The following is a 23996-nucleotide window of genomic DNA, read 5'->3' on the forward strand; positions in this document are numbered from 1 at the left end:
TCCCTCAACCTCTTCACAAGCACCTAGCAAGGACAAATGGCTCCTCAAAGTTCACACATTTGAACTGGTATCCCAGAAATTCAGGAAGAAAGGGGAATGTGATCTGGAATGATCTAGAGCTTCTCAGCAATCCCTGGTAAGCAGGAAGCGAAGTCATCTCCTCTCTCTGGCTCCAGTGTCCACACCTGTATCATGGGGATGATGATGTCTGACCACATATCAGTTGGGAGAACTGGATGAGATGACATCTAGAGTATTTTGGGGACCCCATTAGCATATGGGAAACTCCTAATACTTGGGGACCACTGTGATTTCTCTAAGTGGAAGATAAGATGAGGGGATACAAGGAGGGGAGGGCACAACAGATGTTAAAAAAAAAAAAAAAAACCTCAACAAAAGTCTCAAGAAAGAAAAGAACTCTGCTTGAGAAGAAGAGACCTGGATTCAAGTCTAGAATCTGTTGCTTACCGCTGAATCTGTGTGGGTCCTCTATTTCTCCTGTTTGGTAGGTTTCAACACTTTCTGACCTAATCTGCAGCAGGGTTATTGTGAGGGTCCAAAGAAGAAGTTTCTGAAGAAGCCCCATAATCACAAAGCTCTCCCGTATGAGCTGGTTTCTCCATCCAGTACTCGGAACGGCTTGTGGCCAAGGCTGGTGCTCCATATTGGAACTGCCATTGCCTGACACAGCACTAGGTGCAGAAGGGATGTTTCACTGCGGATGAGAACCACACAGTCCCTTCCTACCTACCTTAGGAATGCTCCGGACTCTCGTTGTAGAAAGAAGAGAGACCTTTGCTGCTAACCCTACCAATCTCCTGGTTAACCCTGTTCTGCTGGAAACAGCCTTCTCCTTGGAAAATGACAGTAGTCCCAGACAGAGCCATGGCATTTGGGGAAAACCCTTGCTGAGTGCTTAGGTCTCCATCACGGGGTGAGGATGAGAAGACAACACATTGTGATCTGCCCCCGGAGAGATTAGGCCCAGTGGTTTCCAAGTAACACCACAGAGCTGTTTCATGCTCACAGACAGGCTTGGAAGGATGCTGAAGTCTTAATATAGACTGTCCACACGCCTCTTCCCAAATGCTGTCAGCAAAATGCTATCTCCACTCCTCTCCCAGGGAATATTTTGGGAGCCTGAGACAAGGGCACCATCTGGGCTTCCCTGAAGAATGGTGAAAAGAATGTGGCTTTCTTGCCTTCTGTCTTCCTTCACCACTGTCAACCCCTACTCACCTCCTAGAAGCAAACAAAATAAAATTCACCAGAACTAGCCACATCCTGTACTGAGCTGGCATTGATGATAATCAGAATACATGGGGGTGCAGCCGGAAGGACTCTCCCACCCAGGGTCCTTTGGCTTGACTCTATGTGAGAATGCAGAACACAAATGTACATCCTGGGAGCTCTACAGTTCCTATAATTTACATATATAGAAACTGACTGGCTTTCCTAGCTTGATAGCATCACCGCGCTCTCGCGCGCGTGTACACACACACAAACACACACACACACACACACACACACACACACACACACACACACACCTCCATTGTTAACTTCCCATTGTTCTTAAAATTAAGGCAATATTACCATTGAGATCTTCAAGACTGAGTGTGATCTGTCGCTGCCTTTTTCTCCTGAGTCATCCTGCCATGATGACCCTTAACCTCTGGTCTCTGACACTTCCTCTCACTCCATAGTGCCACAGGGGCTTTGCACCTCCTCCTGCTTTTCATAGTTTTCCTCTATCAGTTCTGTATGCCCAGCACTTTGCCTGGCACACAGGAAACATACCTAAGTGTGTGCTGAGAGGGCGAATGAAAGACTTGGGTAGCAGCCTTTAGGACTGGGATATTTATTTCATTTGCTTTGGGTTTAATTTGAGCCAGTCAGTGTCAAATGAAGAAGGCAGAGGTCACAAACTGGCAGTCAGGAGGACTGGGGCTGCTCTTGACCTACACACATACATCACTGAATCACAGATACCCCACCCCCACCCCGCCTCCTTCTTTGTTGATAAGTCCAGTCTGATGCCGCTGCAACCCACGTATAATGCCAGCATAAGTGTGCTGCCTACTGGGACTTTGACTTATACAGCCCAATTCCATCTTCTTTGAGGGATCCTCAGCAGACAACATCCTATACTTCCTCTGAGACATGTTTATTTTTTTTTTTTTTAAAGAATCACAAAAGTTTGCTCCTGACAGCTCTACATTTTCTACACAAAGACCTTAGTGTCTCAGAGGGCTTTGACTTACAAACATGACCCGTTACCTCTCCTATCCAGGAAGCTAAGATGTGAGGCTCTCACTGAAGCCTGGGAGTTTAAGTCCAGGCTAAGCAGTATAATGAGACCCTGTCTCAAGAAAAAGTAAATAAATGAAATAAAATATACCTTTTTGACTTTTTGCTAAGCACTCTATTCTTCTTCAGAGCCAATCCACGTGGCTAGATTCTGTGTCTTTTGATGGCTTTGGAACTGACTGGTGTGCATTGCTAGTTATTCAATATCACATTTCAGGCAATTAAAGCTTATAGTCAAGCCTGTCTTATGGATGCTTTATCCAAATTGTTCTGCAGCTTGACTTGAAAGAGGGATGATGTTCCCATTGCCCCACTGACAGGTAGTTAGGAGGTGAGTCATCTAAAGTAACTGCAGAATGAACAAGTGAGGGGTGTGGTACACTGAAGGTCAGGACTTAATCCCTTCTTACATGATGGAGACTTATGGCCAGGTGCAAGGAAGGCAGGTCCTCTCAGTCTTGCCTTTGGTGTGCATCTGCTATGAGCATTGATAGTCTGTCTTGAGTGCTCAAGTCATGTCTCTTTCAAGTTCAGTTGCATCTAAAATAGTAAACCCATAAGCCCACATAAGTAACTGCAAGAGGACAAAGTCTTGTGTCAAAGTCCCTGGGGTAGCTTCACAGTGACTCAGGGTGTCACACTGCTGAAAATTTCAAAGCCAGAGAAGTGGCAACAGTTTCATCTGTGTTTGGGGGTGGGGGTGCAGAAACTGTTCACAATGTAGTTTGTCAAAAGAACAAACTCCTAAGACGAGTTCTTCCACAGGTGTGGAAATAATTGCACCAGAATGGGTGCAAATTTGTTACAGCTGTGTGCTGTGGGATGGTCTATATGTCAAATGTGTTGCTCTGATTGGTCAATAAATAAAACACTGTTTGGCCAGTGGCCAGGCAGGAAGTATAGGCAGGACTAACAGAGAGGAGAATTGAGAGAACAGGAAGGCGGAGGGAGACACTGCCAGCCGCCGCCATGACAAGCAGCATGTGAAGATGCTGGTAAGCCACGAGCCACATGGCGAGGTATAGATTTATAGAAATGGATTAATTTAAGATGTAAGAACTAGATAGCTAGAAGCCTGAGCCATTAGGCCAAGCAGTTTAAATAATATAAGCGTCTGTGTGTTTATTTTATAAGTGGGCTGTTGGACTGCTGGGGCTTGGTGGGACCCGGAGAGAAAATTCTCCAGCTACAGCTGTGACCAAAAATAAGCAGTCCCACTGAGGCATCCATGGCTCTCTTTTTGCTATTTCATTCAACCAACACACCAAATTTCATTGGCAGATTTCTCCAAAAGTGATGGGCTTTAATTCCTGGTATGAGCCCTGCTTGACTGCAATAATTATTTTAATATAATATTACTTACAGCTAATATTAATATAAGCTTTTGCATATGTAATTATAAGAGACAGTGACCTGTCTGGCCTTCAAAAGTCTCCTGGAAACGTACTTGCAAAATAACCTTGCTCTTGACTTTTTGTGAGTAGAAGTAGGAAAATGATTCTTGACTTAATTCAAAGGACCTATATAATGTTGGACTCTGCTTTAATTAAAACAAAGTGAGCCTTCATTAATGCTCTGAAATATCTATCAATATCTATCTGGCACAAATGATCTGGACATGTCAATAGGATGGTTTTCATCCAGAGACAATCTCTTCTGAGGCAATAATAATGACCTGAAGAGAGGCGGGGCCCTGAGGGCGATGTGTGCTGGTAATACTGTTGTTTTTATAATACCAACTGCAGAAAGAAGCTGCTAGCAAAATTATCTTGGCAGTCAGATGATAATAAGGCAAAATAAGATATAAAAATGAATACCCTATAGACACTTCTCTAAAAAAAAAAAAAAAAATGTAATCCAAACATGTCGATGGCCTGACTTTTTTCTAAGTAACTTCGAAGTCGTTAGGCCCCTCGTTCTCCTTGTCTGTGCCTCGGCAGCCACGCATTCCTAATAAGAAGCATCACAGCACCCATTTAATGAGTGTGTACTCTGGGCCAGATGCTGCATTGGAAGCCTGCTTTATCTCATTCGTGCATTTGATCTCATTTGCATGTGGTAGTTATTTAATCAGCACAGTCATTCCTTGAGCAGTCATATTGCAATCACATTTTGCATGTGAAGAAACTGAAGCTCAAAGAGACTAAGTAACCTGGGACTTGAACCTGGGTTGTTCAGCTCTAGAACAATGAGCTGTCTTTCCCCCTACACAGAGCTAGGATGGGTCTGAGATCCTGTGAGTATGAGGGGCGAGGGGGGGGGGAGAATAAGTGAACACAGAGGAAAGCATGGGAATAAGAAGTCTCTAGCTGCCGGATGCTGCCACTCATGAGAACTCACAGTAACATCAGAGGAGGTTCAAAAAGCACCCTCAGATCCCACCTTTTAATCCTACTTGGTACTAACCAGGCTCAGCCCAGAGGATGCTTCTGGAAGGATGTGGATGGACCTTTTTACAGGAAGCACATCCTGCCTTGGCTTTCAGCAGCTTCACTATTGTGAGGCAGAAGGGCTACAGATGCTTTGGGGAAAGGACCACAGAAGGAAAGTTTGGCTTCTAAAAGCTACTATTTTAAATGTTTCATAGGGTGGACACTAGGGGAACATTCCAATTCTTCCATGGTGTCACCTCATCTGTTGTGATTGTTTGCTTAGATCCTGCCTGGATTCTGAAAGAGGATGCTGGTAATTTTCTTGCTTCATTCTTATGACAGCATTCAGGTGCATTTTCATTCTTCTGAGGAAGAAGCCATGGCACAGAGGGGCTGGGTCTCAGATTACTCAGACATAAGAGGTATCTGGGTAAGCCAAGCCTCAAATTTTCTTGCACCATCCTGCACCCACAGGTCACACCATGCATTTGTTCAAACCTTAGAACAACTCACTGAAAAAAAAAATTATGCCTTAAAATCCAACTAGTGTTCTCTCCCAGAGGAGAAGATCCCTTCAGTCTAGTGCTTTACATTGCCGTGATACATCTAGGGTCTCCAGTCAACGAAATGATGGATGCTTCATTTCATTTGCAGCTTTAATTGCATCTACATGTCTTAGGATACAGGAAACCATCATCACCAGGCAGATCCGTGATAATTGCCAAAGCTTAGGGTGAGAATGTGGCGGTTGGTAAATATCAAGCCGTGCTCTTCTCTGCAGAGTGTGTGCTCTTACACATAAAGACAAACTTGCTAATGACTTCTATAAATAAGTTCTCGCTTATAACTGTTGTTCCAGCAAAAGCTGCTGAAATGTAATCTCCCCTTCAAGTACAAAACACCTTCCTCTTCTCTTGACTGTTTTATGGGAAAGTGAAGTGGACCCGAATCGCTGTCACTGGCTGTGTGACCTCTCTGTGCCTTCTTTTTTATCCTTTGTCTATTTTGGGAACAAACAGATAAGCTGTGTGAGCGCCTCGAGGATATGGGACCTATAGATTTCATCTCTGAACTCCTGGGGTCCAGCGCAGGGTGGGCACCTGGGACCTAAGTGCTGACAGAAGTAAACTCATTTGGATGGATGGTGCATTGGAAAAGTTTAAAGGACTATAGAAATGAAAGAATGGCCATTATATGAGGGGGAGGGACAGACTCATGCTTACTTTCTCCCAGCCTGAATTCTCTTCCCACTGTATACACTTACTGGAAAATGAATGCCTTGGAAGTACTTTGCCAAGCTTTCAATTTAAACAAGCAATGGTGGGCAAACTATAACCACAAACCAAATCCAGCCCACAGTACGTTGCAAATAAAGTTTTCTTAGAATCCAGCTACACCCATTCTTTCCTATATTCTCTTTGACTGTTTAATACTAGGAACACAGAGTTAAGTCACTGTGACAGAAGCTCCACAAGCCCCAAGGATGGAAGATTCACTGTCTCACTCATTGCATTAAATGCCTGTTGCCTGCTAAATTACTATCCGAGCCGCTTGGGAACATGTTCCTCTTTAAAGCTCTCACTTCATCTAGTGCAGGGAACACACACTGAGTTCTCCCCAGTAGGTAGCACTTCCCTCGGGGTCCTCAGGAAGACAGACTCAAAGACAGTGCAGACGAGCAAACTGCACACACTTAACCCTGATTTCTGCAGGAGCCAAAGGCTCTATTATCTACTGCAAAAGTAAGCATTAAGTACCAGCAAGCATCTTAACAGCTGACTACTGAGTGTCTAGTGCATGCCAGACCCGGGGCTAACTGCTTTTATCCAAGCCCATGAAACCATACGCACGGTTCTAGGGAGTAGGTAGCATTACAGTCCTATGTAAAGAAGATAACATGGGTTACTCGGATGCTCAGGGATAAAGCTAGGCTTGCACATGTATGTAGTCTTACATGATACTAAGGGTCTTCACTACCTTTGGGGATGAACCTCTGGAATTCAGACTGCTTCCTGCCAGTTCAGCCAAGCAACCCTCTCTCCGTGCTTCTCATGACGTCACATTTCATCATCTGATCATGGCCTGCCTTGCTTCCTCTATCCATTTCAGTTATTTCTATCTTGCCATTGCTACTATGAACAGAAACAGTGCTGAGTCCTAGGATGTTGGACATGGTTCTTACCCAAATGAAGCTTAGAGTCTAGTGAAAGATGTGAAGAACTAATCATTCTCACAATAAATGTGGAAACAGAACTGCGATGTGTGTTCCAAGTCAACAGGGTTGTGATTATGACTTCTCTGGGTTCCCTCTCAATGGGTGAGCCCCGAGCTGAGTTCTAAGGGGTTCATAAATAAAAGTCAGATGAAAGGGAAAGATATATTAAGCAGAAATAACAGACTATGCACAGGCTGTAAAGAAGGCCAAAGTATGGTATATAAGGTAGACTGAAAGAAAGCTGCTAACACATGTTAACCACTGAGCCATTTAGAGAAGTTAGGGCCTACCCAAGGGCTGGGTTCAGATGCAGGCCTTTACCTATGGGCAGTGGAAGCCATTGAGTTGTTACAGAGGTGAATGTGATAGCCTTGTCATGCTGAATGCCATCACAAGGTGACTCTCTCAGGTTTAATAAGGGGTAGAGTGTCACACAGAGAAAGGTAAACTAGAGCATGTGTGTCGGGCCTGGGAGATACATGGTCACACTCCCAAGACACGAGTGAGAAGCACTTGTCATGTACTGGTCACATACTTGTCACACGCTCCTGGAAAGGGAAAGTTATGCTTCGTAACAGAGGCTGATCCCAACCGGACCAATGACAGAGACAGGAACAACTTGCTGTGGACTCAGAAGCCTGCTCACAGCAGGTGTTCATTCAGCAAGGATAAATACTTGGGAATTAACTCAAAAGCTAAATTTCAGTGTGGAGCTTGGAGAAAGTTTTTACTTTGGTCCCTAGAAAATTCTAGAATGTGAATGTAGTTCTGCATCTGATCGCCTGAGTCTCAGTCCAAGACCAAAGCCCTGGAAACCATGGGCTTGAGACCCTAGCAGCACCTGAACCTCGGAGGCTCTCCATGGTCTTTTACTATCCTACCCAGCTTCTCCTTTATCATGCTTCTGATGAATGAAGTATAAATTATAATATTGTCATAAGCAAGACCCTCTATGAGTCTAAGTTTCTTTGTGTTTAATAGAAATGAGCTAGTCTTGGTTTTATCTCAGGCTCTGAGAAGTAGAATGACTCCTTCAGCAAGCGTTTGCTAACCTCCACACTGGGCTCAATCTCATGACAAACTTTAGGAGCAAGATGATGAATAGTATCCATCCCTTGAGATATTTACCTAAAGGTGGGAACAAATACAAAGCCAAGAGTTCAGAAGTAACATGGTGTTTGAGTGTGAACTCTATAACCATGAGAACAGTTTACCACTCTACACTTCCTTGACCAAGTGGTAAACCAGAATCCTAGTGTCCCCATAAATCTAAAGTAGATCATGAAATAGAGTTTTTGAGAATCAAATGAGATGATATTACAACTGACATTTCTTTATGCCAATGTCCTATTTATAAATGCCATATTTATAAATCTCAGCTCAAGGTTAATCTCTGGAGAAGGATCTCAAACCCATTCTCCAAGCATCCGGTATACCATCCCTTGCAATACGTACCACACTTTGATTCCTACATTTATTGTAGATGACTAGTGCTCAACCAATGTTAATAGTGATCATCAATAAAGATGATGATGATGATGATGATGAGGAGGAGGAGGAGGAGGATGGTGATGACTAGCTCTGGCAGTCATGTTCAGCTCCCACATGTCTGTACCAGGTATCTATGGTTTGTATTGATCCTGATCACCCAGTGCCTGTGCCATTTGGGATGTAAGAAAGATACTTTGAATTTTCACTAGTCACGAGTTTCCCAAGGGCCAGAACCAACAGAATACATTGAGATATTTATAAAAGGAGATTTAATTACAGCAATGGGTCCACCTGACTACAGCAGGTGAGAAGTCTCACCAGCACGGCATCTTCAAGCTGAAGAACCGGCTCCCTGCTCACCCCCAAGAGTACTAGGAAAATTTACTCACTGCTTGTGGCAGCTGTTGGTGCTTAATAAGGAAAATTCACTTAACATACACTTTAGGGGATGTAGCTTGATTTTTCCGCCTTGCCCACAGTCCGGACAAATCTCTGTCACCCACCAGTCCCACAGCCGCTCAGACCCAACCAAGTAAACACAGACACTTATATTGCTTTCAAACCGCATGGCCGTGGCAGGCTTCCTGCTAACTGTCCTTATCTTGCTAACTGTGCTTTTATCTTAAATTGATCCATTTCCATACATCTATACCTTGCCATGTGGCTGGTGGCTTACTGGCGTCTTCACATGCTGCTGGTCATGGCGGCGGCTGCAGTGTCTCTGGTCATGGCGGCGACTGCAGCCTCTCTGGTCATGGCGGCGGCTGCAGCCTCTCTGGTCATTGCGGCGGCTGCAGCCTCTCTGGTCATTGCGGCGGCTGCAGCGTCTCCTTCTGCCTTTCTGTCCTTTTATCCTGCCTAGCCACGGCCGATCAGGTTTTATTTAATAACCAATCAGAGCAACTTGACATACAGACCATCCCCCAGCACAACCAAGTGCAGACCATCTCAAACACCTGCACTCAGGCCCATGGTCCTAATCATCCTCTATACGGACCTGCTGGGTAACGCCACAAAGAACCTGAGAATGGGCTCCCACAGGACCTACAGAACATCCCACAGCAAGGGGAAATTTCCTGGGAGGGAGGAAGAACTAAGCCCCCTTGTTACCAGAACATGTTTGCAAATATGCATAGGTAGTATGTTCATATGGTGCATGTCCATGCATTGTACACACATAGATTCTGTTTACACCTCCCTCTGAAATTTCTTCTATTAAAAACTGTGTCCTTCCGATTGTCCTTTGGTATGTTTGCAGTTCTCCCTTGTGTCGGAGCATACACTGTACCTCACCCCTTTTGACGCTGGATTGCTCTTCTCACTCTTGATTTTCCTTCCTGCCAGGTACAACTCATCCACTATAACCACGAGCTATACACAAATGTCACAGAAGCTGCAAAGAGTCCGAACGGATTGGTGGTAGTTTCTATATTTATAAAAGTAAGTCTTGCATTCTTTTATTCTTCTTGCCATCCCCCATGCCAACCGGAATATCAGTCCACAGTCTCTGTTGGGATTAAAAACATTTAAAGAAGTGATGTTAATTAATGTCCATGCCTAAGAAAGCTTCAGGGTCTTATGATTTTTATAGCCATAGAATTCACGAAAGATTCAGGGCTATGCAAGTGAGACAAAGAAGTGATAGGTTCCATTTCAGAGCTTCAGGGCCTGAAGGTTGGGGCAGCCTCTGTCCTGCAGAGAAAACTGGTGCTATTTGTAAGAACAGGCTTCAGGCCACACCTACCAGTGTGGAACAAGGGTACAGTAACAGAAGGAGAGGGGCTGGAGTGCTAATAGCCTCTAGGACTGAAAGACTATCCATCACGTGCTGCAACCAGGAAAATAAGAGAAGTGTGAGGTGTCCCTCCCCAGCAGGCCCTGCACTATAAACCTCCAGGCTTCCCCACAACTTTAGAGTTCATCTTCCTTTCTCACTGGAATCCTGGTTTATAATCCTGGCAGGCAGAATTAATACAAAGTCCCCATGTTGACGGCACGACCTTCAGCCATGCTCCCCCCCCCACCCCCCTTATCCAACAAACAAGAGCAGTGTGAAATGTCCAACTGAACACGTTCTGGTTTGGTCTTTTAATTATCTTTAATATTTGGCAGATATAAAGTGATGCCTCTGTGCAATTCTTTAAATAAAAAAGTAAGATTTTATTTTTGATTGTAAAAAGGTTTTTTTTTTTTTTAAAGTAAGCTATGTTAGTTACAAATGCTGCACTGAACTGGAGAGGTCTGTGGCCAAATTGTTAGAGAAAATTAGACCAACCGGAACTTGGAATGCAAGGAAGAGTTTCGGTAGAAATTCAGCATTCACCACCAAGGAGTTTTAACAGAGCTGTTGGAATAATGGGGTCTCCAGGGACCCCCTAGGCAATAGTGTCCCCCCCAACAGCAGACTGTGCAACAGGTACTGGCTGTCTTCCCAGATGTCAGGCCTCTTGCTCACTTCCTCACCTTCATCCAAGCCAGGCCAAATTCACGGAGCTCGTAACAGCCCAGCCAGGAAAGACACCCAAGTCTTGCCCCGCTGTAGCACTCATTAGTGGATTCCCATCATGTGCCTACTCAGCAGATCTGGGAGAGGAAGTAAGGATGAGAAGAGAGAAAACAACACTGAAAAAAACCACACACGCCGAGCCATATCCCACTGGTACCTGCAAGCCTGGAGCAAATTCTTCCTCCAGTCCCAGTTCCGACACAGACAACCAATCCATGCAGTCAGCCTGGTCCGCACGCACTGTGAAGCCTAGGGGTATGTTACATATTGTTAGGTGACCAGGAGTCACCCCCTGCTATGGTTTTCCCCCATGCCAAGCCTTCCATGAGTAATATCCAGAGGCCAATCTGCCTTTCCCAATCCTTTGTGTCCCTTTAAGAGCATCTCAGTGTCAGTCCCTGACTTTGCCTCACTTGGCTCAAAGTTTCTAAGTCAGTGAATGCCATCCTGGAAGCTCAAGCGTGTAACAGCTGACAGTGACGGATGGAATGACCGGCAGCCAACTTCCTCCACAGCGAACTGCCGGTGTTTCACAAGCTCCTGCAGAAATTTGTGATACACTGAGGTCCTGACCAACAGTCAGGCTTACGGGTCCTGGTTGCTCCCCTGAAGGTTGGGAGGACCTACACTAAAGCCTTAGGCCAGGAAAGGACAGTGGCCAGCTCCTGAATCTTCTCAGGCCAGTTTGGGCCCTGGGGAATTTACCATTCCTTGAGCAAACCTGAACTTTTCTGGCTCAGTCTCAGAGTAAACAATAGCAGTCCCTCTTTCCTCCACAAAATCAACTCCCAGATTTCCAGCTCCATGGTGATCCAGCTGAGCTCTGACTTGTCATTCACTCATCTCAAAACTCCAGCTGAGCATGGGGCAGAGGCCCATCCTCTGCTAGACATTAGCGCCCGGAAATGAGATGGACTGAATCCTTAGTCTCTAAGGATGTGCCGCCTCTGACAGTCAGTAACCAGCCCTCCTTCTAATGCTGCCGCCTCCCACCTCCGGTTCCCTGTAGGTACAGCAAGAATGTAAGATGTGAAGTCCCCACACAGGAGTGGTTCATCTGAGGAAATGTCACCCTGACCAAATCCTGAGCCAGGGATGGCTGAGGGTTTGGTGGTAAAAGGAGATGGCTCGGCAGTGAAGGGTGCATGTTGACAAGCCTGATGACCTGAGTTCAATTCCTCGGACCTTGGTGGGAAGAGAGAACTGACTGCCATGAGTTGGCCTCTGAGATCTACACATTCTTTGAGGCACAAGTGTGTGCACACACACAATCAATCAGTCACTCAATCAATAAGAGAGACTGGTTTCCCCCTCCCTCCCGTGACCACAGGGAGCTGAGATTTGGCTATAATTGCTGTTCGAACACACACCATTAACTTCCCACTTAGCTCACTTATATCAAGTACATATTTTATCCTCTCACCCACACTGCCAACACGCTTGTGCCCACAAATCATCTGTGTGCACTTTGGAAATATTTCAATAATTTTTAATCAGCCCCAAAGGGCACTGACTGGTCTCAACAGCAGTATTGTCCAGCTTGTCAGGTACCAGGAACCCAAGGCACCCAGCAATTGAGACCCATTGCAGATTCCTACTCCACCAGACACCTTCATGGCCCCCCTGCTGTCACAGAGTATATCAGTACGAAGAGGAGGAGGCTCTGAGCTATCTGTCCTTTCGATGCTAAAAAGTATGTCACAATAGAAGCTGAACTGCACATACTGTCTCCAGGGAGCATCAGTGTTCAGCTTGGGACATTCCCCCCGCCCCCCCCCCCCCTTGGAAGGTAGATTTTTGCCTCCACTGAGTATCGTCTTTCCCCAAGCACTGGTTAGCTGTGTGTCTCACTCCAACACACCCAGAAATCCGTGTGAAAAGAAAGACAGATGGAGACAAAATAAACAGCCTGTGCTTTCTCCAAACTAAAGTTACCTGTTGCTTATCTAATAACGATGATCATCTGCCGTGATTTTTCCAAACCTCGGAATAAATCAGATTTAAAATGTGGATGTGTCACAACACCCGATTAGCAGCTGAGATGTAAATTGCAGAGCTGCGCTGAGCAAGGTAGGAGGGAAATGACTAAGATGAACAGCGGTACTGAGAAAAGACTGAGTAAAAGGGGTGTTGTTAAGGAAACTACACAGCTCCACGAGGCTGCCTCATGATAAAGGGTGATTCTCTGACCCCAATCTGTTGCTGAGCTTCTTCCTCCAGAGGAAGAATCTGGATATGTAAGAGCATAAGTAAAAAATGGAAACTCATCTCTAGTACAATGTTTAGCCTGTTTGAGGTACTTGATAAATCTTTCTAGAATAGATGGATGGGTGAGTGGATGGAAGATTGAATGTTGTGGCTTATAATATATTCATATGCTAATGATCTGTGGAATTACAAGCTTCACTTTTTCCTCTCTCTTCTGGTACCCTTATTCTAGATACACTTTATACTTAGACAAATGCCCCTTTCCTGACATTTCATTCCATATTCCCTGCTCAAAACCCTTTGATGGTTCCCCATTACTGAGGAATAAAGTTTAAATGTATCCTCTTGTGATATTCAAAGCCTAACATGGGCTAGCCTCCCATCCTGTCCTTTCCAATGCCCTTAGCTCCAACTACACTGGATATTTGTATGAGTATCTGCCTCTCATGAACAGGTCCTCAGCAGGGATGCTTTCTTGTGCTCCTTGTCTGTTTTCCTTTCCCATATTCTAGTATTAAAAAACTTCAGTGCCATCCATTCTTCCAAACCAACTCAGACCCTAGCTCCCCTGATTCCCAGACAGTGGGGTGGTCTCTCCCTAGTGACTCTATCAGAGCAGTCCTTAATCCACATGAGGACCATTTGTTCACCTACCTCTCTTCCTTCTGGAGATGAGGTGTCCATACAGAGTAGAGTGTGTGTCTCTGATCTCTGAATTTCTAACCATCATAGATTTGGACCCATAGTAAGCCATCAATATGAAGGAATGAAATAATGCATGGAGATGTTTGCCCTGGAAGAGTGACTGAAACTTAGTCATTAATACTTTCTCTCGCCCTATAGGTTTCTGATTCATCAAACCCATTTCTTAATCGAATGCTCAACAGAGATACTATCACAAGAATAACATATAAAAGTAAGTTTGGTTCAATTTCCTTTACAGCAACTATTCTACAAAGGTTAGTCCTGTCGGAAGGCAGGAAGCCAGAACTGATGATTTCCATGGGCCCCTTTCTGCCTCACAGTCCTTTAATTCTGTGGAAAGTCACTCCAGAGAGTCAGGGTTGGCTAAGAAGCAGCCCATTTCAAACACAAGTCCCCAGAGTGCCTTTGTCATCCACGCCTGTCTAAGGCAATAACGATTATGATGATGTGGTCATCGTTATCCTGTGGATTGGTAATGAGCTCGGGGATTCTATCGGCTGACTGACTCTACCATGTCAGCTATCTACATAGTTGGGGCTTTGCCAAATATGTGATGAAAAAAAACCACCCACCAGGTACTTTGGACCCAATATGGACCTTTTCAGAACCACACCTGATCCAAGTCTGATTTCCTTCCAGAAGGGGGCTGGGCGGCATTTTCCTTCATTCTCCACACCTCATGAATGTGTAGGGTTCTGCCAGCTTCTCAAGCTTTCAGATTACTTCATCCTAAACTTCTTAATCAGAAAAGAAGAAAGTGTGCCGAGGTGAAGGGGGAAGAACAGAGAAGGTAAACCTGGATGTTGCAGGACTGAGGGAAACCATGGGAGGCAGCACCGATCAGGAGATCAAAGTCAAGATGGGGAACAGCAGGGCCATCTAGCTAGGAATGGGCAGGAAACTGGAATTCAAGTCTCTGCCTTGACCTCTGTCAAGGAGCCCCCTCACTTTAATACTGCTTCTTCATTCACAAAGTGAAAAAGTTCAACCCCGGGTTTTTGAAATCTTAAAGATCTGGATTTGTGAATCAAACAACAGGTAGATAATGATTTCCAACAATAGAAAAAAAGAACATGTGGACATTTGAATTCCCACATCCCCCTGCAGAATACTTCCCCCGAGCCCGTAGCTCAGCTGGGCCTGCTGCTTTCTGCCTCCAGTGTGGTGTGGAAGAGACAGTGGAAGGATGGGACAGAGCTCACTGCCCTCTGTCACTCTATCACTGGCTGCTTCTCCCAGCTCACATCTTCAGTAGGAATGTAAAGATGGCTGAGATGCTGGTCCTCCCCACAAGGGGCTCACTATCAGGTCACTCCTGTCTGACGAGGTTGGGGAACGGATGGGGTGACACAATGGTGAACCTCAACATACGTCACCTGCAAGGCTGACTTAAATCCTTTCCACACACAGCCATGCCCTCCCTCATCAGTATTCTCGTGGAGTTCTCTCCAAGCACATGCTTAGATTGCTCTGCTAAGGGAGATATTTCTGTCTTGTGTGTAAATAGCACATTTATAACTGCCTATAAAAGATTATTATTCTTTTAACTTTTTTGATTAAAAAGGCATGAAAATTAAATAAAATGTTTTCAAATTATCTTGAATTTGCAGTTTAGAGACCATGAAAAGCCATGAAATTGCACATTAAGCCCCAACATACAATCTGTCTGATTTCCACTAGCAGAGGGGATCATTAGGGGGTCTTTTGCTCCCCTCCCCTCCCCCTACACCAGTCTGATTAATATTAAGTGAAGTGGTTACTGACACAGAAGGAAAAGCAGAGAAAGGGAAGAGAAAGGAAGTGGGAGAAAAGATAGAAGAATGGAGGGAGGGAGGGCAGGAGGGAAGGAAGGAAGAAGACAGCAAGCTGGAAGGAGGGAGCCAAAGCATTCAAGAGTGGCAGCATTACAAAATTTGCTGAACATCAAAGGGACAGGGAAAAGTTCAGAGAGGGGATCTGTCCCTATCAACACTGTATCTCAGTTACTGGAGAACTGAACATCCTCCTTCAGCCACAGTAACAGGTGTGGGGGTGGGGGGGCAGGAAAAGTGTTCTAGGGCCAAGTCTCTGTGCTGTCACAGGGAGCTTATGATGTTTCCACCACTGAAGCAGAAACACAGAAAGAGGCCATCCCTCATGCTCAACACCTGCCAGGGCCACAGAAAGAAAAGGAGGAGGGGTGAGGTTAAGCAGGACACCCTGGCCTACATGCTGAGACATGATAATAGGTCCTCTAATAGCAGATGTTCTAAGGGAGGTGTCCCCCATGGTGACCTTTGTCACACATCTGAAAGGAGTTTCACCCCAGGAATAATGATGACTTGATACACAGAATTGGCCCAGACACCACCATGCCCAGGACATTGGCAGAAAGGGATTGATTTGCTCAGCAGGAAACCATAGCTCTCGTCCCTCCAGTTCAATTTCCTACAGCCTCCAGCAAGGGAAGGTTGGTCCTGTGGCAGGTAGGGAGCCTGAAATGAATCATCCTCAAGCATGCAACCTAGGCATCTCCCCACCCCTGAGCCTCAGTAAGAGGTAGTAGGTTATACTGGCATCAGCCCACAAACTCAGGTCAAGATGAAGATGATGCTACCTGCTTGGGGCACCTATTATAGTATCCTGCTTCCACACCCTTAAATGAGACAGGTAGCATCACAGAGATGAGGATGGGGAAAGAAGGAACTTCCTGAAGCACAACCCATTCTCCGATACACATGGGTCCTCCTGTGCATGGTTCCAGTGTTATTTCCTTTCTCTTATGCTTCCTTCTTATGGGGCAAGGAAAGACAAACTCCATGGTCTCAAGACTAATTATAATTCTGGGATTTTGACATAACACAAAACCTTTCAGCATGCTTTTCTCTTCATTACAGTTTGAGTTCGGGTTGATGAGCAATCACACTGCTCATCATGTTGCTTCTTATACTTGCTTCCACTTAGAAGGGGCATCGACTAACCACAGAACTAGCACAGTGACACTTGGCCAGCTCAGGCTGATCCTGGCCCAAGCTATCTCCAACTGCCACATGCATGTTACTTTACATAGGGACCTTCTGTGGAAATCAGCATCCTTCAGAGGACACTATCACACTATCATGATTGGCATACCCAGTCACTAGAGACAGCACCACAGACTGGAAACTGGTCCAAGCCTTCAAGCAGAGAAACATCATCTTCTGTCAAAAGGAGCACTCTGGGCTAGGTAGATGGTCCATGGAATAGGAGCACTTGCTGAGCAAGCCTGAGGACTTGCTGATTCAAGCCTGCGTTTGAATCCTCGGCATCTACAAAAACAGCCAGCCATGTCTGCATTTTCAGCCATAATCCCATCTCTGTGAGGGACAGAGACAGAAGACTGAAGTTTGCTGACTGCCAGACTAGCTCCGTGTTTAGTGGCAGACCCTGTCTCAAGGGAATAAGGCAAAGAGAAATAAAACAAGACACTCAATGTCCTCTTCTGGCCTCCTGATGCATGCTCATGTGCAAACACACCTGCATACATAACACACACACACACACACACACACACACACACACACACACACACACACATACACACACCACATATACATATACCATACATAGAGAAAAAAGTGTACTGGGATTACTTGACTAAAAATAGGCTAGAGAAAGGCTGGAGAGATGGTTCTGTGGCTAAGAGTACTTGGTCCTCATGCTGAAGACCCTGGTTCAATTCCCAGAGCTCACAGCTGTCCATAACTCCAGCCACAAAGAATCCAAAGCCCTCTTTTGACTTTTTTGCAGGCACCAGTTATGCACATGGATTTTCATACATACATGCAGGCAAAACATTCATACATATAAAATAAAATAAGTGAGTCTAAAAATTTTTTAAATACACTACAGTGTGGCAAGGGTGAAAACAGAAAGTGATTACAACCATCCAAATAATAGGACAATGGCATTGATGGTGACCAGGTCAATGGGGAGAAGGTGATGATAAGTGATTGGATATATTTTAAAGGGACAGAAGGAGATTTCTTGGTAAATCAGATGTTTAATGTGTAAGAGAAGACAGAACCAAGGATTCCCATGAAATTTTTAGTGCAAGCTACTGGGAGGAAGATATTTCCATCCCCTGATATGGGGAAGACTCCGATGAAGCGTGTCTGTGGGTGGGGAAGGGATCACAGATCTTGAACATGTCGTGCTTAGGGTTTCTATTAAGCATTCAGAGGAGGGGTGGTGTAGGCAGTTGGATATATGAGTCTGGATTTCAGGAGCGAGAACCATAGTTGCAAATGTGGAAGACATCAGCATCCAGATGGCATTTAAACTTGGGTGAAGTCATAGGAGTAAGAATAAATACAGGAGAGAGGCGGGACAAGTCCTCACTTCTGAAAGGGCAGCTCAAATCTTCATGACTTGGAATTGAAAACCACTTCTAAATATATATCTTTGAGGCCGTATTATGGAAAAGGCTCCTATGTGGCCATCTCACCAGCCAGCTGAGGAGGTGCAGGGAGGACGGAGCAGCACAGAAGCCACTTGGCACAAGATGGCAATTATAGAGATAGTCCACTCACTATCTCTATACACGACTGGGGACAGAGGGGACAACTGAGAAAGGAGGAAACTGGGGGAAGTCATTCTCTCACGATGCAATATGTATTTTACAGTATATACATATATGTATATATAATATATATGCATTTGTATTTTAAAGTGTATATATATATGTATAAATATATATACATACATACATGCATACATACATACACACATATACTAGAAAAAGAAGTAAAGGTACTCTTGCCAAAGTATGGGAGAATTTTAGAATCCTTGTTGGTAAAGACCACCATTATCATGGGTGACCACGCTCTCCTGTGAAGAGATCAAAAGGAGCAGACCTGGTGTGTTGTAACTTTTCTCATTGTGGTGATAAAAATACCTGACCAAAGCCACCTCAGCCTGGAAGACTTTCTTTGGCTCTCAGGGTACGACTCATGGTGGGGGAGAAATCACAACAGCAGGAGCTTGAACCAGCATGTCACACCATCCCTAGTCAAGAGTCAGAGAGATGAGTGCTTGTGCTAAGTTCCCTTTCATCTATTTTTCCGGAACCCCAGCCCATAGGGCGATGCTACCTACATTGAGGATAGCTCTTTCCACCTCAATAAACCCATTCTAGAACACCCCCCCCCATTGGCATACCCAAATGTCTGTTTCCGGAATGATTTTAAACCCCATTAAGTTGACAACCAAGATTAGCCCTCACACTGGGCTCCTATCCTAGCTCCATCACGGTCTTTGCTGTTTGACTCCAGATGTGTTTAACAACCCTAAGGGACAATGGCCTCATCAGTAAGCTGATGTTGAAAGGGCTGGGTGAGGATTAAACAAGACAATAGGTCGATTGCCTGGAGAGTGATTGATATTAACTCAGTGTACAGTATTTCTGTGTCCCTAAGTTTTGAGGCATATGCCTGTTGAATCCAGCTCCTGAATGTTAGGAGGCAAGTCACTGTGCCAACCACAGTTTACTCTGAAGGCGAGTGTAGCTCCAGGCCTGCAGGCAGTGGTGGAATATGCTCGCTTTCAGAGAAGCCCACTTAACTATGGTTGGATATAAATAGTGCACACAAGGGCTTCGTGAGATGTCACTGCTATCCATGGGCACTTGAATGTCATTTTTTTAATTATTATTTGGGGGGGGGCATTTTGCCTTCATTTATATCTGCATACCATGTGAGTACAGTGCCCCAGAGGTCAGAATAGGGTGTCAGATCCCTTGGAAGTGGAGTTCCAAAGCCACCAGGTCCTCTAGAGGGGCAGCAAGTGTTCTTCCGGTTGAGCCCTTGCCCCAGCCCCAGGAGCTTGAATTTCGTACATCTGAGTGAAACTTGTAAAATATTCTCACTAACCAGGACCGACAATAGAAAAAGACCAGCCTGAATTAATTTCAGGCTGAATTTAAAAAGTCTTCTAAAGAAAATCCATTTTATTAAAGTCACATTCCACTTCAACAGAGTGAGGGTCAAGACGGAAGGCATGGCATTGAAAAATGGATTTTCAGAAAGGATTTTTCTTGAGGAGATATTGGTAATTTAGCCTGAAGTCTTTTAATTTTTAATGCACTGTACTGGGATGATGTTTATAAGCCTCTGTTTTCCTTGTTAATTAATTAGCAGACACGGCACCTCAATTACATAAAAGGTAACATTTGTATCATTTTAGTACCACTTGATTTCATTGAACCAGCACTTTTTACAGTCTCTTCAATAGGCGAAACTAATGATTAATGGATTGCAAAGAGCCTTCTAGAATGGATAACAAGAAGTGGTGATCAGAGCGTTGTTGCAAATGAACACTTTCTTCTCAAATCCTCAGGCAGTGTGTTATTCTGGCGGCTTTCTCTTCCCTCGGTTGCAGTCCACATTTGTTGTGACTTAGACGTCAACCGTCCCCACTGGCCTGAATGTTTGTGTGCTTTGTCCCCACCTTGCAATGTTGTGTTAGAAGGTGGTGGAATCTTTAGGAATGGGGCCTCACTGGAAGAATTAGGCCACTAGGGGTTACTGCCCAGCCCTTGTTCAACGCTGGCTGACCTGTTTCTTGACGGTTGAGACGATGAACTCAGCTACATCGCACACCTGCTGTCACAACTGTGAGCCACCCCCGCCACCATGCCTTTCCTCCCATGATGGGCCGTAGCCCCTCAAACTGTGAGCCAGAAGAAGTCCTTTCTGCCTTGAGTTGTTCCTCCCAGGTATGGAGTCACAATGAGGGAAATTAACTGATACAACATTCAAGTCATGGACAGAAAGGACAAAGGAGAGCTTCGATATGAAAAAGAATGCAGAGGAGCATCAAGTCTGAATAGAAAGACATCAGCTTTCTGTGTTAACATACGTCCTCCAAGGCGATAGAGACACACCAACTGGAGCATTTGGAGGAGAACTTATAAACAGGGCATTCAGCACACAGAACAAGCTCTTAAAAGGTGTTTTAATTAGCCTATTTGTAATTTCAAGTTAGCCATACCTCCCCCAAAATTCCCCAGTAAAATATGGATGTGTGTGCAAGCACAGGCCAGCCTGTAACTGCCTTCTTCTTCACAGCTCTCAGGGAGAGTTCTCCGCACAGCTCTCCTGGGGGGACACAGTATTAAGTGTATTGAAGGATCACCAAAGAGCTTAAGCGTATTGCTCCAGGTGCCTTTCTCTATGCTTAATTGAACATGTACTCTCATTTTTGAGGAACAGACTTGGGAGTGTTTTCACATAATGGGAAATTCTGCACACTGCTTCCAATGTTGCTGCCAGTAGTTACTCATGGCAGTGAGGAACAGGTGAAGTGCAGCTTGCCTCCAAGAATACAGTTCTCAGTGGTCTTTTCCTCATTTGTTGTTTGCGTAAAACAAAAAACAAAATTGTATTACTTTATTCTATTGTGATTGCCTTTTTTTGTTTCAGTTGAATTTGCCTCAGATTACAAGGGGGCATAATGTTATTCAATATACTAAAGTTGCCTAGTCGTTCCATATTGATCAACGCCAGTATTGATCTTTGGAAACATCAGGCACTTGACGAAGGCACCCAGTAGAAGCTCAGACTAAAGACAGAGTCCCCATCTGAGACATTTCATCCTAATGTGTTTCTCTTGAACAAAAAATAAAGTCTCAGCTGGGGACTTCTTATTTGTACCTATGAGAACTCAGTATGGAATAAATCCTAGATTCAACATAGTACGCCACAGAATCAAAGGGACAGCTGTCAGCTTCCACAGTCATTCAGAACAGTAGAATTCTATACATATTGATTATCCAAGGGTGATCTTCCTGTCCTTGTAAACCGATAGCTGACACGTTAACAATGCAATGCTTTCATGCCAAAACCTTGACCTACTGAAAATAAATTTGGCTGTATAAGCTTGTTGATGTTGAGAGATGTTTTGGGATCTATGGAACATTTTTTACATGAAGATAGCCTTAGAAATTATCCACAAATGCCCATTCAAGTAAGAAGAGGTTTTGTAGGTTACCCATGAAGAAACAGTAAGCTACTGGCAAACATATAATTAGAACTTACCCTTGAATTATGACCCCTGACTTGAAGTCTGAGGCTTTGCCTGCTTATAAACCATAAGAGAAATTATGGGAAAACATCTCTGAATGCTGGAGCTGAAACTTTCTGACTTACCTATAGTTTTTCTTGGGTCATACTAACTCTATCCTATTTGTCGTAGTTACTTTTTTATGGCTGTGATAAAACACCATGTCCAAGGCAACTTATAGAAGAAAGAGTTTATTTGGGGCTCGAAGTTCCAGAGGGTCAGAATCCATGACCCTCATGGCGGGGAGCTTGGTGGGAGTGGGGGGCAGGCCCGGCACTGAAACAGCAGCTAAGAGCTCACATCTTGAGACATGACTATAGGGCAGAGAAAGCTAACTGGAAATGGAGTGGGCTTTTGAATCCTCAAATCCCGCCCTCAATGACACACCTCCTCCAACAAGGCTTCACCTCCTAATCCTTCTTTAACGGTTTCACAGACTCGGGACCAAGTGTTCAAATACATGAGCCTGGGGCGGGGGGGGGGGGGGGGGGGGGGGGGGGGGGGGTTCTCACCTGTCAAATTCACCAAGCAACCTCCCGTGGAGAGAAGAGGTAAATGCAGCAACACAGCCTCTAGTTCTCAAATTCCAGCGCCTAAAAGAAGGGCAACTGCTCTAATTTCAGCTTTTGATGTAGAGAGGCGCCAGTCACGAGGGCAATGTTAATAATGTAAACTGGTGCCAATTTCAGCAATGTAATTAAGAGAGTACATGCATGTTTGATGTGGAAACATGGCGTCACCGTATGGAGCAAGAAACAAGGCCAACAGCCTCATCCTGATACCTCGTGTATCATGTAGCAGGGATGGTAGGTGCAGTGCATTGAAGTTAGTGGTGCAAGCTGAAGCCATGCTTCCCCGTCATCGCCCGTCCAATGTCGACTAATTCCTTGCTTAGTTTCTGCTCAGCACCATCACCGGGGGAGCTGCTGAGCAGAAACCGTTCTACTTGATCAATTAATCTTGTGTTGACTGAACATTCTGTGATAGGGTGGACCTCAAAATGGGATCCACAATAAAGGAAAGAAAACCCTTCCCTCTGAGGCTCACAGTTTAGTGGGAAGAGTCAGATAGCTAAATAATTCCTGGCAAGCTAATTCAGCCGGGAAAGTGAGAGTTCTTGGTATGACAAGTAGTTTACCAGAGAGGCTGTGCAAGGACTCTGTGGGTCACAAAGGGGACACTAATACTACCTAGCATGGCTGAGTGCTTACTTGGATTGAGTCTTGTGCTAGATAGTACTTGTAGAGCACGGTCCTATTTTTTCATCTAATAGCCTGTGAGCCAAGTACTCCAACTTTCTCTATGCTGTGAACATGAGAATGGAGGCTCTTCTTGCCTGTAAGTCCAAAGTCATCCAGAGGCATTCTGTATGATCATTCAAACTCAGGCCCCAAGCACCAGATTCTTCAAGCTAGCTGCTTTCAAGTTCTGGAGAGGAAAATTAAAAGAGTAAACATACATATTAAAAAGATGGATAGAAAGAACACAGCAGCCGCTGATGATCCCAGGAGGGTGGCCACTGACTATGGTCATTGTGTCTGACAGGGGGGTGACCAAAAAAGACTTTCCCACCAGGCCCCCAGAGGTTGGAGTAACAACACTACGGTGTTTTGAGACATGCAGGTACCCCACGAGGAGGATAAACACATAAGCATCACCTTTTTGTCTCTTGCTTCCAGCCTGTTCCCTCCCTCAACCCTTTCCTCAAATATGGCTGTGGCACAGGGGCTGGTCTACTTTCTGGGAAATATAAGTGTTCTTTATCTCAGCTCCAGTTCTTCCTGGAATATCCCTCATCTCTACTGCGTCCATCCTTCACCCCCCCACCCCACCCCCCGCCGCCATGCGCCAAATGAAAATAAAATACAATAATAGCAGCATGCTAGGGTACCCAATATGCTCCTCGTACAAGCTTGGTTAAACAAATCACTCTGACCTTTAGTAAAAATGTGCCAAATGCTTCCTTCTCTCACTCAATATGTTAATCTTCAGGCCAAACTGCCATCAGAGCAAGCCTCATTAAGTACAAATCTGATCAGGCCAGCCCTGACTCCAAACTGCCTCCAGGCTGAAACCCAACTCTCAACAGTGCAGACAAGGGCCTCCTGCA

General features: G+C 44.9%; 1 protein-coding gene across 1 annotated transcript in view; it reads left to right on the plus strand.

Annotated features, from left to right (window-relative positions):
- Positions 1-23996, plus strand: part of Ca10 (carbonic anhydrase 10) — a 515736-nt gene that overhangs the window by 482970 nt on the left and 8770 nt on the right. Inside the window, exons 5-6 of the mRNA XM_006972007.4 lie at positions 9733-9828; positions 13946-14018. Coding sequence (XP_006972069.1) covers positions 9733-9828; positions 13946-14018 — 169 coding nt within the window. The remainder of the gene's footprint in view (positions 1-9732; positions 9829-13945; positions 14019-23996) is intronic.

The sequence above is a fragment of the Peromyscus maniculatus genome, chromosome 8 (genome assembly GCF_049852395.1).
Source record: "Peromyscus maniculatus bairdii isolate BWxNUB_F1_BW_parent chromosome 8, HU_Pman_BW_mat_3.1, whole genome shotgun sequence".
In the NCBI taxonomy this organism is placed as follows: domain Eukaryota; kingdom Metazoa; phylum Chordata; class Mammalia; order Rodentia; family Cricetidae; genus Peromyscus; species Peromyscus maniculatus.